Genomic DNA, 14,477 nt, shown 5'->3' on the forward strand with positions numbered 1-14,477 from the left:
TACAGGCCATTAAAGCCAAGATATGTTCCACCTAACAACGTACAAAAATGTTAACACCTGAAAGCCACCACCCCACTATAAAAACGGATTCCCCCCGTGCCCTTAAGAAACTCAATCAGCATAAGGCGCAAGGGGGGAGCAAGGCATAGTGCAGACAAAAGCCATAGCGATAGCCATGGAGGCAGGGGTCTCCTTAGATATCCAAATCGGCCGTAGATATTGTACGAAAACTTGTAAAATCAGAGGCAACGGTAGATAGTCGGAGACAGTGGGAAAAGAGAGAGGACCTACGACACGGTGATGAACAGCAAAGGCCTACGGGAGCAGGGGGATATCGCACGAAAACTCGTAACATCCCCCTGATGTCGGAGACCTAACCTGCCATCTCCAAAGATCAACCATGTCCATGGGTGTGCAGCGTCGGAGACCCATGCCTCCAGATAGCTAAAACACCCAGCTAAAGAAATATCTAGAGTCTCCGCCGTCTGCACAAGCTGCGCCAAACCCCCAGCCAGATCAAACGATGAATTGGCAAACCTCGCCAGGCGGACTTCAAGTACGCCTCTGCCAGTCAAAAAACTGCAGAGACTTCTACCCCGGCCATCAAGCAAACACAGAGAATGAGAAAAAATGGGGCAAAGGTCCTGGCCACCACCTCTGTATCACGCTCGATCGCCCAAGCAAAGGACAACGGTGCACGAGCTCGGGACTAGACGAGATATGTAAACTACCACGACGGCTCAAGTCACTGCACAAACAATCAAGAAAGTGAACCTGTCTTGTATTCCATAAAGCGTCGAGAAACATTCTTACAGGACACCAACTTGAAATAAAATCCTAACTACTGTGGCGGAGGTCTGCGCCAAGCGAGCGCACGAGTAAACCTAGCGCACTCGTCGTCTATGTCAAACCTAACCGACTCAAATACATCGTGCGCAACGCTGCGGGGAAAGGCCGAACGCCAATACTCCCAAAGCTCTCCGCTCACGTAAATACCATCGTTGTAGAGAGTCAAAGGAGCAACGTCTTGCGTAGGCTCCCGATTTGGAACCTGCGCAAGGTTAAAATTTTCCACAAAACCATTCAAAACAAAATAAACTTTATTCACAAAAGCCTAGTTGGACTACGAGATACACGCTAGAACAACTAAATGCTACAAAGAGCCTAGACCTCCGGCGCATCAGCCGCAGCGGAAGTCCCTAGAGTGGAGCTCGCATCAGCTGTGGGCGGGCACAGTGCCTGTGGCCTCCGACCACTGCCCCCGCCGATCGTAGATCCCCCCGGAGCGCCACCAGCGGTGGAGGCACCAACCGCAGTCGCCAAGCGCGGAACCGACGAAGGCCTACCCGTAAGACCCTTCTGCGCATCCTCCAACATAGGCGAGAATGTCAGGGGCAAAAGCAACGAAAGCCTCCACAGCATCAAAAAAAGGGCGACTACAAAGACTATAAGTACCTTCGCCCTTTTGTCCTTCGCCAGTTTTTGGGTAGCAGATCTCTCAAATGGAGCCCAAAAGTGCCCGATAAAATTTCTCAAGGTTTTTCGCAAACCAAGAGAGGTCTCACCGAGCTCCTCCAGACCAGGCAGCGCCCCCTCCGGAATACTTTCGGCATACGTACACCCGCCGCGTGCCAAAAGTTTGGCATAGTTCACCACTCCCGCTAGTGCCCCGTAGTCCGTGCAACCGTTGATCAGACCAGGGAGCTTCGCAAGATGACATTTTAGCCAGGAGGCGAGGGCGTACACACTGTCTTCCTCCAGAGGAGCAGAGGTCTCACCTCCAAGCTCGGCGATGGTGGCCCAGTAGTGACCAATGGTCGCAGCAAGGACTCCTTTGACCGAGTCCAAACGCCTCGTCGTCAGAGAAAGCTGCGCCCTCAGTGCTGCTACGGATTCCTTCTAGGAGGCAAGCTCTCGCCAGAGACCCTTGGCCAGCTCATTCGCCCTACGGGCCTACTCGACGGACAAAACCTCCGCCTCCCGGGCCTTAGCGAGATCGACCCTCAAGCCATCCTTTTCTCACTCCTTCTCTGTCAGAGAGAGGCAGAGAGCCGTAAGAGAGTCCGACAGACTCCCTTTTTCACCTTCCAGGCGCTCGATTTCCACCTTGAGCGCTTCGATCGTGGCGTCATGGTCGGAGACCTCGTAGGTACAGCGCTCTTCCATAACAACACCCATGTGATACCCCTGCGACCAAAAAAAACCCAAAGCAATCAGCAACGGAATCAAGAACAAGTCTAGAAGCGAGCGTACACAAAAAATAATAAAACAAGGAAAGGGGCAAAACTGCCGGAGACGCACCAGGCTCTGGTGTTCCAGGTGAACGCGAAGAAGCTGAAAGAAATCCATATCCCTCAGACGCTGTTTGAAGTGATCTGTTCAAAGAAGAACAAACAAACACGAAACGATGAGGTGAGAAAAGCAAATCTCACGTTAAACGCACCAACAGCCAAAGACCACCTCCGATGTCTCCTAGAACGACAAGATAACACTCCTCCCAACCTGAGATAGAAGTGTCGAAGGAGCCTATGTAAAAAAACAACAACAACAGCTTAGGTCAGAGGGCAGATCACAAACATGCCAGATGATGATCAAAATAAAAACATTTTTACTTACTCGGACCCGGTGCCATTAGCCTCGGTTGCCCCGAACCGAACCTAGCGCCAGCGGTGGCTGCTCGCTCCTCCGGGGTGAGAAGTCCAACCATGACATCACCTACAAAGCAGCAGATGCATAGTATTGGCACTTAGCACAATACGCAAAGGAATGAACTGGGCGAAGACAATAAACACAAGGATGTGCACCAAACAAACTTACTTATAAAAAGCCCAGGCAGGGCAGCTTGCCGCGCCCTCTGAGCAGAAGTCTCCACTATATCATGTGGCAAAGGCCCAAAGGGCCGGACTTCCTCGGCCAGTGGCCCGGCGGGCGGAGGACTCGAAGAAGGCCGAGCCGCCGGAGCCTCCTCAGCAAGAGCGGCCTCCAGCCGCCCGACGTCGGCCGCAGGCATGGGCGAAGGCGTGACAGTGGTAGGGGACGAAGGAACATGCCACAGGATGGCCTCCGTGTCCTCTTCAGAGCTTAAGCACAGCCCGCCAAGAACATCGGGCATAGGCTCGACGGCGCTATCTTCCGGCTGTTCGCCGATGCTCGTAGCACCATGCGAGGAGCATGCCGGGACAACACCGGTCTCCGGACGCCCGGCACCGCTCACAGCCCTGCTCGTCGGGCACACCAGAGCTATGGGAGAGCCACGATCCCCTCCGCTCGCAACTCGAGTGTCCGCTGATGGGGCGGAGGAGCTCTCAACGTCTTCGCTGCCGGCGGAGGCAGTGCCCGCACTGCCAGCAGAAGACAAGGCCGGCGCGATCAACGGGGCTCTGCTTTTCTTCTTCTTTTTCACAGGCGCCCGAGAGCCGACGGTGCCCTTCCTCTTTTTAGACTCGGCCTCCGCTGTAACATTCTTTGCGTAGGCCTTCTTCTTCTTCTTCTCAATCGAGGCCAGGACCTCAGCAGGAACCTCGTGCTCCCGGTAGATGATCACGACCTCCTCAAAAACTCGATTGAGCCGCGGCATGGTGCCTGCCACGGCCATCCAAGACGTGTACTCACACTCAGAAATCTTGCCAACCAACCCTATGGTGGCCTCCTTAACTTCGGAGATGAAACCATCCTCTGTCACCCCCTCCCCCAAAGATCGACCGAAGCGGGGGAACAGAATCCCGGCCTCCGGCTCGAAAACGGGAACCTTGACCTGTTCTAGCTGAAAAGCTGGGTTGTTTTTGCCCAAGGGCCAGTAGTTGGAGGCCATGATCTCCTCCACCAGATCACGGCCACCAGAGTAGCGGCACGCTGCCGCAAAAGCCTGATCACAGGCCTCCCGTGTCGGAGACACCTCCTCCGGCGGATCCACGCGCGTGTGTGGCGCCATCTCCTCCATCCGAGAAGTCAATGGATACTCCGAGAGCTCCTCGCCATCCTTAGTTGTGCTGTAGACCCCGTAAGTCTTCACGTAGAACCATTGCTCGAGCCAGCCGCGGTCCCAATTGCCCTTCTGGCAAAAAGAGATCTCTAGGCGGTCCATGCCTTGGTTCCTCTTAGACATGAAAGTGCAACTACCGTACTAGTAGGTCACCTCCACCTCCTTGCCATCTCGCACCTCCTTCTTCTTCTTCGGCTGCTTCTACAGTTCATAGTACGTGCAAAAGGTGTCCACATCCGGCTCGGCACCGTAAGAGACGCACGCCCAGCAGAATTTGCTAAGTGTCAGGAAAGCAGTGGGAGTCAGATGATGGAGCTGGACATTAAAGGTCTCCAACACCCGACGAAGGAAGGGAATGTAAGGAAACCGGAGGCCGCAGGTGAAGAAGTCCCGAAAGACCACCGCATATCCTTCCTCCGGCTCCGGAACAGTCTGACCCGGCAGAGGGATTTTTACCGTGGAAGAAGGAAAACATGACTCCTTTAGCATCTCCGCAATTGCCTCCTTAGTAATAGAGGACGGGCCGAAGTCCCAAGACTTTATCACCATGTCTCTAGAGTCCGCGGCGATCAGGTCTCCGATAGACGCAGAGACACTCCCCAAATCCTCCTCCACTAGCTTTTCCAACTCCAACTTGGAGGCAGAGGCAAGCATGCACTCCTCAAAGCACGCACCCTAGCCGATGGCCCTAACACCGAGAAGGTGGCGGTAGGGTCCGGAGAAGGCGGGCCAGCGAGTTTGGGCGGAGGCGGAAAGGAAAGCCACCGCGACAACAACCTAAGCGTGAGACGCGAACAGAAAGACGGAACGCGCGAGGGCAGCAAGAGGCGAAAGCGAAGAGGGCAGAGAGCGATTTCTCGAACGCAATGAAAGCGAATGAGCGGTGTGTGGGGGGACCCTGCCGCCAAAAGCACCCTTATATAGGCAGCAGGCAGGCGGTCCGACTCCCGCCACACAACGGTCACCTCTGGAAGATTCGCCCGCTGCACAACGGTCACCTCCGAAAAAGTCGCAGGGAATGCAACGGACACTGACACGGCGGAAACGACCGCAACGTAGGGCAACGGCTAGATTTGCCGCCCAACGGCTACTCTCAACGAGACCAATGGCTATGCCAGAGCGGGCCAGGGGGGAAGTAGCGGGGCCTCGCTCGAAGACACCGAAGGCGGCCTCCGCCCCCGTGGACGCCTTCGGCCAAGGCGTTTTGAGCTCACGGCATGCTCCGGCGAACCATGGTCTCAAAAGGGGGGAACTGTTGTAACATGGCTTTGGCGGGTGGCGAAGGCCCCCGACAGCGGGGTGTCGCCAAGGCGTCTTCGACCGTCTTAGGGCGGAGACCCGGCGCTGACTAAAGGAACTTTCCCGGCTATGCTCGAAGGGTGCTGAATCTCCTTTTCATCACGGACTTCGCCAAGGCCAGGCACGCATCCCACCGACCGCTCAGGCGGGCGTCTCCGGTATTACGGGCGGAGGCCGCCTTATCTCTAAACTAATCAAACAAACGATCTTGCCTAAGTGTGCGCAGGTACTCAAGCGCAGGTGCTCGCGGTCCGCGCAAGCGTGCTAGTATGGCCCCTGCGTGGCCGGGCGAAGACCTACGAATGATGTCTCCGCCCGGACCGGCGGAGACTCTCCAAGGCGACGGCGCGCCCCTGAAGGTGGAGGCCAGCGGCCGGGCGGAGACGTGCGGATGATGCCTCCGCCCGGACCGGCGAAGATTCTCCAAGGCAACGGCGCGCCCCTGAAGGCGGAGGCCAGCGGCGAGAACCATGGCCCCCGCGTGGCCGGGTGGAGACCCGCGGGTAATGTCTCCGACCGTCCGGCGGAGACCCGCCGAGGCAGTGGCGCGCCCCGGGAGATGAAGGCCAGCGCCGGGGACCCAGGCCTTCGGGCCGAAGACCGAGCTACAGTGGGCCGGCTGCTCATGGAAGCCCATCACTTGAAGACAGTATGGCAGGATTGCCCCGCGAACAAGAGGCTAGCGGCGGAATATTTCAGGAATGTACTGTAGCAGTTGAGGGGCATTGTAATAAATTCTGTTATGTAGTAGTTGAGTCCTATAAATAGGGGACACTTGTAACCGTGGAGGTTGATTGGTGGACGAATTAATGAAACCATAGCTTTCCGTGTCATTCCCTTACTCACCACTCTCCCCCTTATCGTTCTTATCCCGAGCCTCCGCCCGAGGCCGACCGTCCGACGGGCGAAGGCCTCGGTCTCTTCCACGTAGTTTGAAACCGCTAGTTTCAACAGGTTGAATGAAATAGCTCTGCAAGGCAGGAAATTCACCTGGTCAAATTTACACCCATCCCCCTTGCTAGAAAAACTGGATTGGGTATTTACAAATGATTCCTGGACCTTATCATACCCGACTACATCTTTTAAGGAACTAGGAATGGATCCTTCTGATCATTGTCCATGTGCAATCACCATCTCCACCTCCATTCCTACGAAAAGCTTCTTTCGGTTTGAAAATTATTGGATCCAACATGTTCAATTCTTACCCCTGGTTCAGGATGGCTGGTGGAATTCAGTGATAGATCAACAAGATGAGGCAAAATTGATAACTGCTAAGTTCAAGAAACTCAAGCAATCACTCAGAGTTTGGCAGGCCAGTATGACTACATTGAAAACAGCTATAAACAATGTCAAGCTCATCATTCACTTCCTTGAAGTGCTAGGAGATTACAGAGATCTAAGTTTACAGGAATGGAATTTCTTAACACTTTTACAGAATAGACTCTTCACCCTTCTGGAGCAACAGAAGACCTATTGGAAACAGAGGGGATCCATTAAGTGGGTCAAGTTGGGTGATGCTGGTACCTCTTTCTTCCATGCTAATGCAACCATAAGGCGTAGAAGAAACCTTATAACTCAGCTTACTCTTCCCAATGGTACCATTGTCTCCAATCATAATGACCAGCAACTTGCTATCTGGGAAGATTTTAAGGTAAGGCTGGGCATCTCTGAATTCACTGGCTTCTTGGTGGAACCTGCTTTTTTCATCAACAGGAGTGATAATTTAAATCTTTTGGAGGCTCCCTTTTCCAACAGTGAGATTGATGATGTAATCAAGAATCTGCCTAATAACAAGTCCCCTGGGCCAGATGGCTTTAATAATGAATTTTACAAAAAATGTTGGCCTATCATCAGAGCTGACTTCTACAATCTGTGCAAGGCATTTTATGAAAACACTCTCTGCCTTAGAAGTATCAACTCATCTCATATCACCCTGGTGCCTAAAGTTGAGAATCCTGTGAGCATTTCTGACTATAGACCAATATCCCTGCTGAACTCATCCCTCAAGCTCTTGACAAAGCTCCTGGCCAACAGACTACAGTCCATCATCACTAGGTTAGTTCACAAAAATCAGTATGGCTTCATCCACTCTAGAACAATTCAAGATTGCTTGGCATGGTCTTTTAAATACCTTCACATCTGTCATCATTTCAAAAAAGGAATAGTCATCATCAAGATTGACTTGGAAAAGGCTTTTGACAAAATTGAACACCAAACAATGCTAACTCTTATGGAGGTTAAAGGTTTTGGACAAAAATGACTTGGCTGGATAAATGCAATATTCTCTTCTGCCACCTCTGCAGTCCTAATGAATGGAATCCCTGGGAAGACTTTTCATTGTAAAAGAAGGGTCAGACAGGGTGACCCTCTCTCCCCTTTGCTCTTTGTATTAGCTGCTGATTTCCTGCAGTCCATGATAAACAAAGCCAAGGAGATGGGATTACTCAATCTGCCAATCCCCATGGAACAAAATAAAGATTTTCCTGTTATTCAGTATGCAGATGACACCTTGATAATTGTGGAGGGTGACACAAGGCAATTATTTTTTCTGAGGTCACTCCTAAACACTTTCTCCATGTGCACTGGACTCAAGGTCAATTATGATAAGACAATGATGGTGCCAATCAATGTTTCAAATGAGAGGCTTGAAGTTCTTTCAAGAACATTTGGCTGTGCAACTGGCTCCCTCCCATTCACATACCTGGGCCTCCCCTTGAGTCTGACAAAACCAAAGTTGCAGGACTTCTTGCCCCTAATCAATAAATGTGAGAAAAGGCTGGCTAGGGTTTCTTCTTTTGTGAGTCAAGCTGGGAGACTTGAACTCACCAATGCAGTCTTTACCTCACTCCCCACTTTCTACATGTGTTCACTAGAATTGCCAAAAACAGTCATCAAGTAGATAGACAAGTTCAGAAAAATTTGTCTCTGGCAAGGGGGGTGGGGGGGGGGGGGGGGGGGGGGGGGATCAATGCTAGAAAGCCACCTAAAGCAGCCTGGAAGATGGTGTGTGCCTCAAAGGATGATGGGGGATTAGGTGTGATTGACATAAAAAAACAGAATGAGGCACTCCTGCTAAAAAACCTCCGCAAATTTTTCAACAGGGTGGACACCCCTTGGGTCTCCCTTGTTTGGGAAAAGCACTATAGGAATGGAAGGTTACCGAATCACATCAAAAGGGGATCATTTTGGTGGAGGGATAATTTGAAGTTATTGTCTAAATTCAAGAGCTTCACTAGGATTAGTGTTGAGGATGGGCAGAGCTGCCTTTTCTGGACTGATAACTGGACTCCCAGTGTCCCTGCTGTTGCTGCTCCTGAGTTATTTTCTTTTGCCAGAAATAAGTCAATCTCAGTTCACACTGCCCTTGTTGCTGAAAATTTCTCAGACATCTTCCAGTTGCCACTTTCTCAAGAAGCATTGACACAGTTGCAGGAGCTGGAACACAGTGTGGAACATATGGCATTAACTGAGGACAGATACAAGTGGAGTTACATTTGGGGCTCTACCTCATTCTCTTCATCCAGAATTTACAAGGAGTTGATGGATCATCCAGTAGTTGATCACGCTTACAAATGGATTTGGATGTGTCCATGCCAACCAAAGCATAAAGTCTTCTTTTGGCTGCTTCTTAAAGATAGATTGAGCACTAGGAACATTCTAAGTAGAAGGAATATGAATCTGGAAAGTTACAACTGTGTACTCTGCAACAACAGTGTGGAAGAGACTTTGGAGCATCTCTTTCTTCATTGTAATTTTGCCAGGCAATGCTGGAACATACTTGGAATTGTTGTCCCGCAGAACGCCAGCTTCCCTAGCATTGTCTCAACCATCAAAGTATAAGGCTACAGTCACAATTCTTCATGGTGGCAATAATTCTAATGAGCTGGTCAATTTGGAAAATAAGAAACAACCTGATCTTCAAAAACATCAGGCCACAGTTGCAGAATTGCAAGGCGAATTTCTTCAAAGAGCTCAAGTTGGTCTTGTTCAGGATCAAACCAAGTCTACTCACAAGCTTTGAATTATGGCTACACAACCTTGCTACAGCTCAGTGATCAGCTCCCTCCTTATTTTTCTTGTTTTCTTCCTGGTTCCCTAGCATCTTTGTTCTTCGTTTTGGTAACATTTGTAAATTTTGTTGTAACCCTTTTTTTAACTTCAATAAATAATCTGTAGGGGCCACGGCCCCTTCAGTTCCCTAAAAAAAACGATCCAAGCTGCTACGTCTGGAACAAACTCTAATTTCTATACTACTACTAGTTATTTTCACTGAATCATCTAGCTGCAAAAACTGCACAAAGAGAAGAACAAGTTCGTTCTTGTGAGGGAGCAGCACTTCCATGGAGAATCCTCAGTCATCAACTCCCTATTCGCCATCACAAGCACCGATTCATAAGTCCACAGACGACCACCAAACCCAAGGCGAGCAGATGATCCGTCCCGGCCCCCACCGTCAGCGTCAGGATATCGTCTCCCAGCACAACACCTGACGGCGTCCGCTTCCGCTCGACCGCCGCCGCGACCGCGCCGCCAGCGCTGGTGACTTCGTAGCCCGATTTGCGCGCGCACCCATCGATCATGTACGCAGGCCCGCTGCCACTACCACTGGCGCCATGGTGCATCATCGTCACGGCGGCTCCCTTCTTCCCGGCCTTCTTCTGCACTCTGAACCACGGCGTCGCTTCCTCGCCGTCGTCTGAGTACCGGCAGGCCTCCCACCTCCTGAACATCCCAAGGCCCTTCCTTTGGATCCTGATGAGGGTCTTGCCGGCGCGGTCCATGAGGAACACCTCGCGGCCGCCGCGGCAGCCGTAGTTGTCGACGCGGAAGGCCACGCCGCCGTCGGCGCCGTACACGGTGCAGCCGTTGCCGTTGAACACCAGCGACTTCATCCACACCGTGTACACGGCCTGCTTCTGGAGGTTCCGCCGCTCCTCATCCCCCGAGGGAGAGCAGGAGGGAGGCGATGCGGCTGCTGCAGGCAGAGGCAGGGGCTGGATCTTGGGCATTGGTGGTGTCCAAGAGCTAGCACAGCTCCTCTCTGATTGCTTGCTTGGTCTGCTGCTGTCGGTAGCTAGCTGCAGGCTGCAGTGAGACGATGACTTGTCACCCACATATATTTATAGGCCCATCTATTGTTTTTTTTCTAGTTTTAGATACTTATTAAAAATTCGAGCGGGTAACTGGGTGCTTGTTCCTATACGCGTCATCGGAAATGACAGCGTCCTGTTCGCTTGGCTTTAGAAGACGTAGTTTTTCAGCTAATAAATAGTATTATTTTTTGCTAGGCTTATAAAGATGCGTCTAAGCAAATACATACCTGCATATTACCAGGCCACTGTGGAGAAGATTTTCAAGATCGGCCGGTCAAGGAAAGGGAAGTTGTGTTTGCACGGGACTCTAGAGAGTACATTGCTTGCGTAGTCGATCAAATGGTGATTAATCAGGAATATTTTATTCTGTTTGCTTAACAAGTAAGGACATACACACATATCTAATTTGTCGGCAAGGATTCCACGTGAAGGAAGTTAAACGTCGGTATATCTTAATATTTCTTTTTTATCTAGTCGTGTTCGTTTAGAATTCTTATCCGCCCAGAGTATAAATATAAATCCTCGGCTATTGTAACAAAGATATCCAATCAATCAATACCAATTATTATTTTTAGCTTTACACCAACCCTTAGGAGTAGGAGTAGTGTAGATCTCGACGAGTTCTTCAATAAGCAGGGCTATATCGGTCCAGGCCGACCTCCAGGCTTGTTTGTAAGTACCGTCATGGCTTATACTTCTGTTTATAAGGCTGCATCGGTTAAGTTCGAACATCCACTGTGAGCTCTAGTATAAGCTAGTTATCGACTCTTATCTAGTTTAAGCATGGCTGCATCGATTAAGTTCGACATCCACTGCTCAAATTAGATTAAGGTTAAGTTATCGGCTCTACCTAAGGGTGACATCCTTCGGGTAGATTCATTAAGTTACCGATCTTCCTGATGTTCTTATTGTCATTAGTTTCAGCAACATCAACCTGCTCGATCAAGATCGAACTAGATCGGCCTCACATCATTTTAGTTCCCTCGTTTATTTTGCCATATTACGATGATTCTTACTTTAAACGACAGATTACGTTTCATCGGTTGTCCTACTTCGATCTTGATGGTGCATAGTACGCAGGTCAAGGCATGTCTGATCTTGAGGAGGTTTACTAGCTAGTTAAATTTGGTCTATAGATCGCTATTATGGCTATAACAATCCGGTCGATCCCCACTGATGGCACTCTAGATCGGAGAATGTTAGTTGGTAGACTTGCTTTCGATCAAGTGTGACCTTGGCTGTTTGCTATGCCTGCATCGGCTAAATAGCCGATTCGCTTGCACTTTAACGCTCATAGTATGTTTTTATGATCCTGTTAAATATGAATAGATCTGTTTTCTTTAAAGGTTTAATCTGTTACCTTTATTATGGCTTGTCATCAATCCGATCGAACCCCACTGTTAATGATGATAGGTTAGATTTGAGGAGTTTATAGGTCTGTTCGTATTGAATAGTCGATTGTTCACATGCTATGATTATTTTTCTACCTGAATCGGCTCTTTTAGCCGATTCGTTTGTGTCTTCACACATATAGCATGTGTTTCAGAAAACCTATCTGAAAGGATCAAGATGCCCAAGAGGGGGGTGAATTGGGCTAATTCTAAATTTTCTTACAATAATCAAATCCTATAGATAGCCCAATTAACCCCTTGTACCTAGAAAAGTAGTTTCGATCAAATTAACGTACAAAAGACTTGCAACCTATATTCTAAACTTACTCTAGCATGGTAATTCTATGAATGTAAAGACAAGTATTAAATTGCTCAAAGTAAATACTTAAAGTAAATGCTCAAAGTAAATGGAGAGAGGAACGCGGCGATGTTTTGCCAAGGTATCGGAGAGTCGTCACATCCCCACTAGTTCCTCGTTGGAGCACCCGCGTAAGGGTGTAGCTCCTCCTTGATCCGCGCAAGGATCAAGTGCTCTCTATGGGTTGATTCTTCGACACTCCGTCACGGCGAATCACCCAAAGCCGCTCACAACTTGAGTTGGGTCACCCATAAGCTCCTGCCGGGTGAACACCAAGCTTCCAATCACCACCAAGCTATCTAGGTGATGGCGATCACCAAGAGTAACAAGCACGAACTCTCACTTGACCACGCGAAGCCTAATGAGAAGATGGATGCACACTTGTCTACTCTTGATTCACTAATGAGGTTTCACTCTTGGATTCTCAAATCACAAACACCTCACTAGGACCTTGCTCTTCTTGGCACTCACAAACGTGTTTCTTAGCTGTTGAAATAAGCAAAAGTGACTCCACACACGAGTGGAGCTTTTATTTATAAGGACAGCCTGAAAAACGAACCGTTATGAGCTTCTACGGGGGTGATCGGACGCTCCTGATCGTGTTGACCGAACGCTCCAGGTCAGTTCAACCCAGTGAATCCAGTAGTAATGAGTTGACCGGATGCTGGCAGGGTCCAGTCAGCACTGATCCGGACGCGTCCGGTCGCATAAAACCCTTACTGAAACCTTACTGGACTCGACCAGATGCTGGACCCTCAGGGTCCGGTCAGTATTGACCGGAACGCGTCCTGGTCACACTTTCTCAAGTCTAGGACCCTTACTGGAGTCGACCGAACGCTGGCCCTCAGCGTCCTGTCACATTGAACCTTCCAGCGTCCGGTCACACCAGACTTGTTCTCCTCTGGTCAAATGAACTGACCGGACCCTGCGGCCAGCGTCCGGTCGCACCGGAGCCAGCGTTCCGGTCAGTATTTGACCCTCCATTCACTTCCAACTCTCGATCAATTGTGAATGAAGTTTGCTCCATGGGATCAAAGGGCTTCATAGGAGCTACCTAGAGCTAGTTTTAAATAAGTGTGCACCACACCTAACTCACTAGACTCAACTAGGTCAAGCTACCCATCCATACCCCCCTTAATAGTACGGCCAAAGGAAAAATAAAGTCCTAAACTACTCTAAGTGTCTCTCCAACTCTAATCGACACTTAGAACTAGTCATCCTTAACCTTATCGTCCATCCTTTGAAAACCAAAACGATTTCCATCGTAGGGGCATGACAACTTTGATTGCCCGATTGATCTCTATTACCATGACCTAACTTAATTGCATCTACAAAACACACATTAGTCATAGTAATCTTGTATTGTCATTAACCACCGAACCCAACTAGGGGCCTTGATGCTTTCAATCTCCCCCTTTTTGGTGATTGATGACAATACCACCTCGAGTATGTGAAAGAGTGAGGTTTTTGATGGGCTTGGATTCATATAAGCTTTTGTCAATAAGAACAAAAGTGTTAGTCAAGCTTATATGACCCAAGCCAACACAATGTACTCAAAGGATGTGAATTAAGCATGAGTACGATTAACAAAGCTCATTTGCATCAGAGTATAAACGCGGAAGCAAAAGCAAATGAGCATAACACAAGTGATATGACATTTAAATAATGCAAAGTAGAAAGCACACATGTCATATATCACAATCACATAGATAGCACTGCCACATATATATAATAGTATGCATGAAAGTAAACATATGAATGCATAAGTAATAGTGTATCACACAAATAGAACTCCAAATGTATATAATAAGCTAATACTATATAACTAGCTCCCCCTAAATGTCGCTCCCCCTGAGTCTACATACTCGAACCCTCCCCCCCTTTGGCGTCAAACACCAAAACCTAGGGGTCGGTCGGCGGGGCTGCAGCGGACGAGTCGGGCGCTGAAGAACGTGGGGCAAGCTAGAACTAGGCACTATCATCATCTGACCCTAAGCTCTGAACTGACTGACCCTCTGTGGTAGGAAGTGTCGCTGAAGCGGTCTAGGTCTGAGCTAGGGCTGGTGCTGCCTGTGAAGCTGCTAGTATGTCTGTCGTAGGATCTGACGAGGCGACAGACGAGGGGAGCCTCTGAGTAGTCACTGCGACTGGAGCTGCTGTGGAGGGACCGGTGGCATGCATATGAGGTGGTGTGGGCATGCCAGTCAGCTCATTGAAAGATGCTCCAAGACTCCTGGAGACTGACATGTCAGGCACGAATAGCGAGGAAGACTGCTCTGGTGTGAAGCCCATCTGAAATGAAGTGAACTGTGGGGCTACCACGGGTGAGGCCAACCACTGGGACACCTATACAA

The 14,477-nt window shown here is 49.7% G+C and overlaps 1 protein-coding gene across 1 annotated transcript; it reads right to left on the reverse strand.

Moving 5' to 3' along the window:
• Positions 1–8,341: 8,341 nt before the first annotated feature.
• Positions 8,342–10,354, reverse strand: LOC136453973 (protein LURP-one-related 11-like). Its single transcript, XM_066454529.1, has 2 exons — positions 9,193–10,354; positions 8,342–9,092 (listed from the first exon to the last, which is right to left on the reverse strand). The coding sequence occupies exon 1, from the start codon at positions 10,288–10,290 to the stop codon at positions 9,658–9,660; it is 633 nt and encodes a 210-aa protein (XP_066310626.1). The 5' UTR covers positions 10,291–10,354; the 3' UTR covers positions 8,342–9,092; positions 9,193–9,657.
• Between the last annotated feature and the right edge of the window lie 4,123 nt (positions 10,355–14,477).

This window comes from Miscanthus floridulus, chromosome 5 (genome assembly GCF_019320115.1).
Source record: "Miscanthus floridulus cultivar M001 chromosome 5, ASM1932011v1, whole genome shotgun sequence".
NCBI classification, from domain to species: domain Eukaryota; kingdom Viridiplantae; phylum Streptophyta; class Magnoliopsida; order Poales; family Poaceae; genus Miscanthus; species Miscanthus floridulus.

Bases quoted from the DNA above. Each gene is read 5' to 3' on its own strand.
- LOC136453973 (XM_066454529.1), bottom strand. From the start codon at position 10,290: ATGCCCAAGATCCAGCCCCTGCCTCTGCCTGCAGCAGCCGCATCGCCT.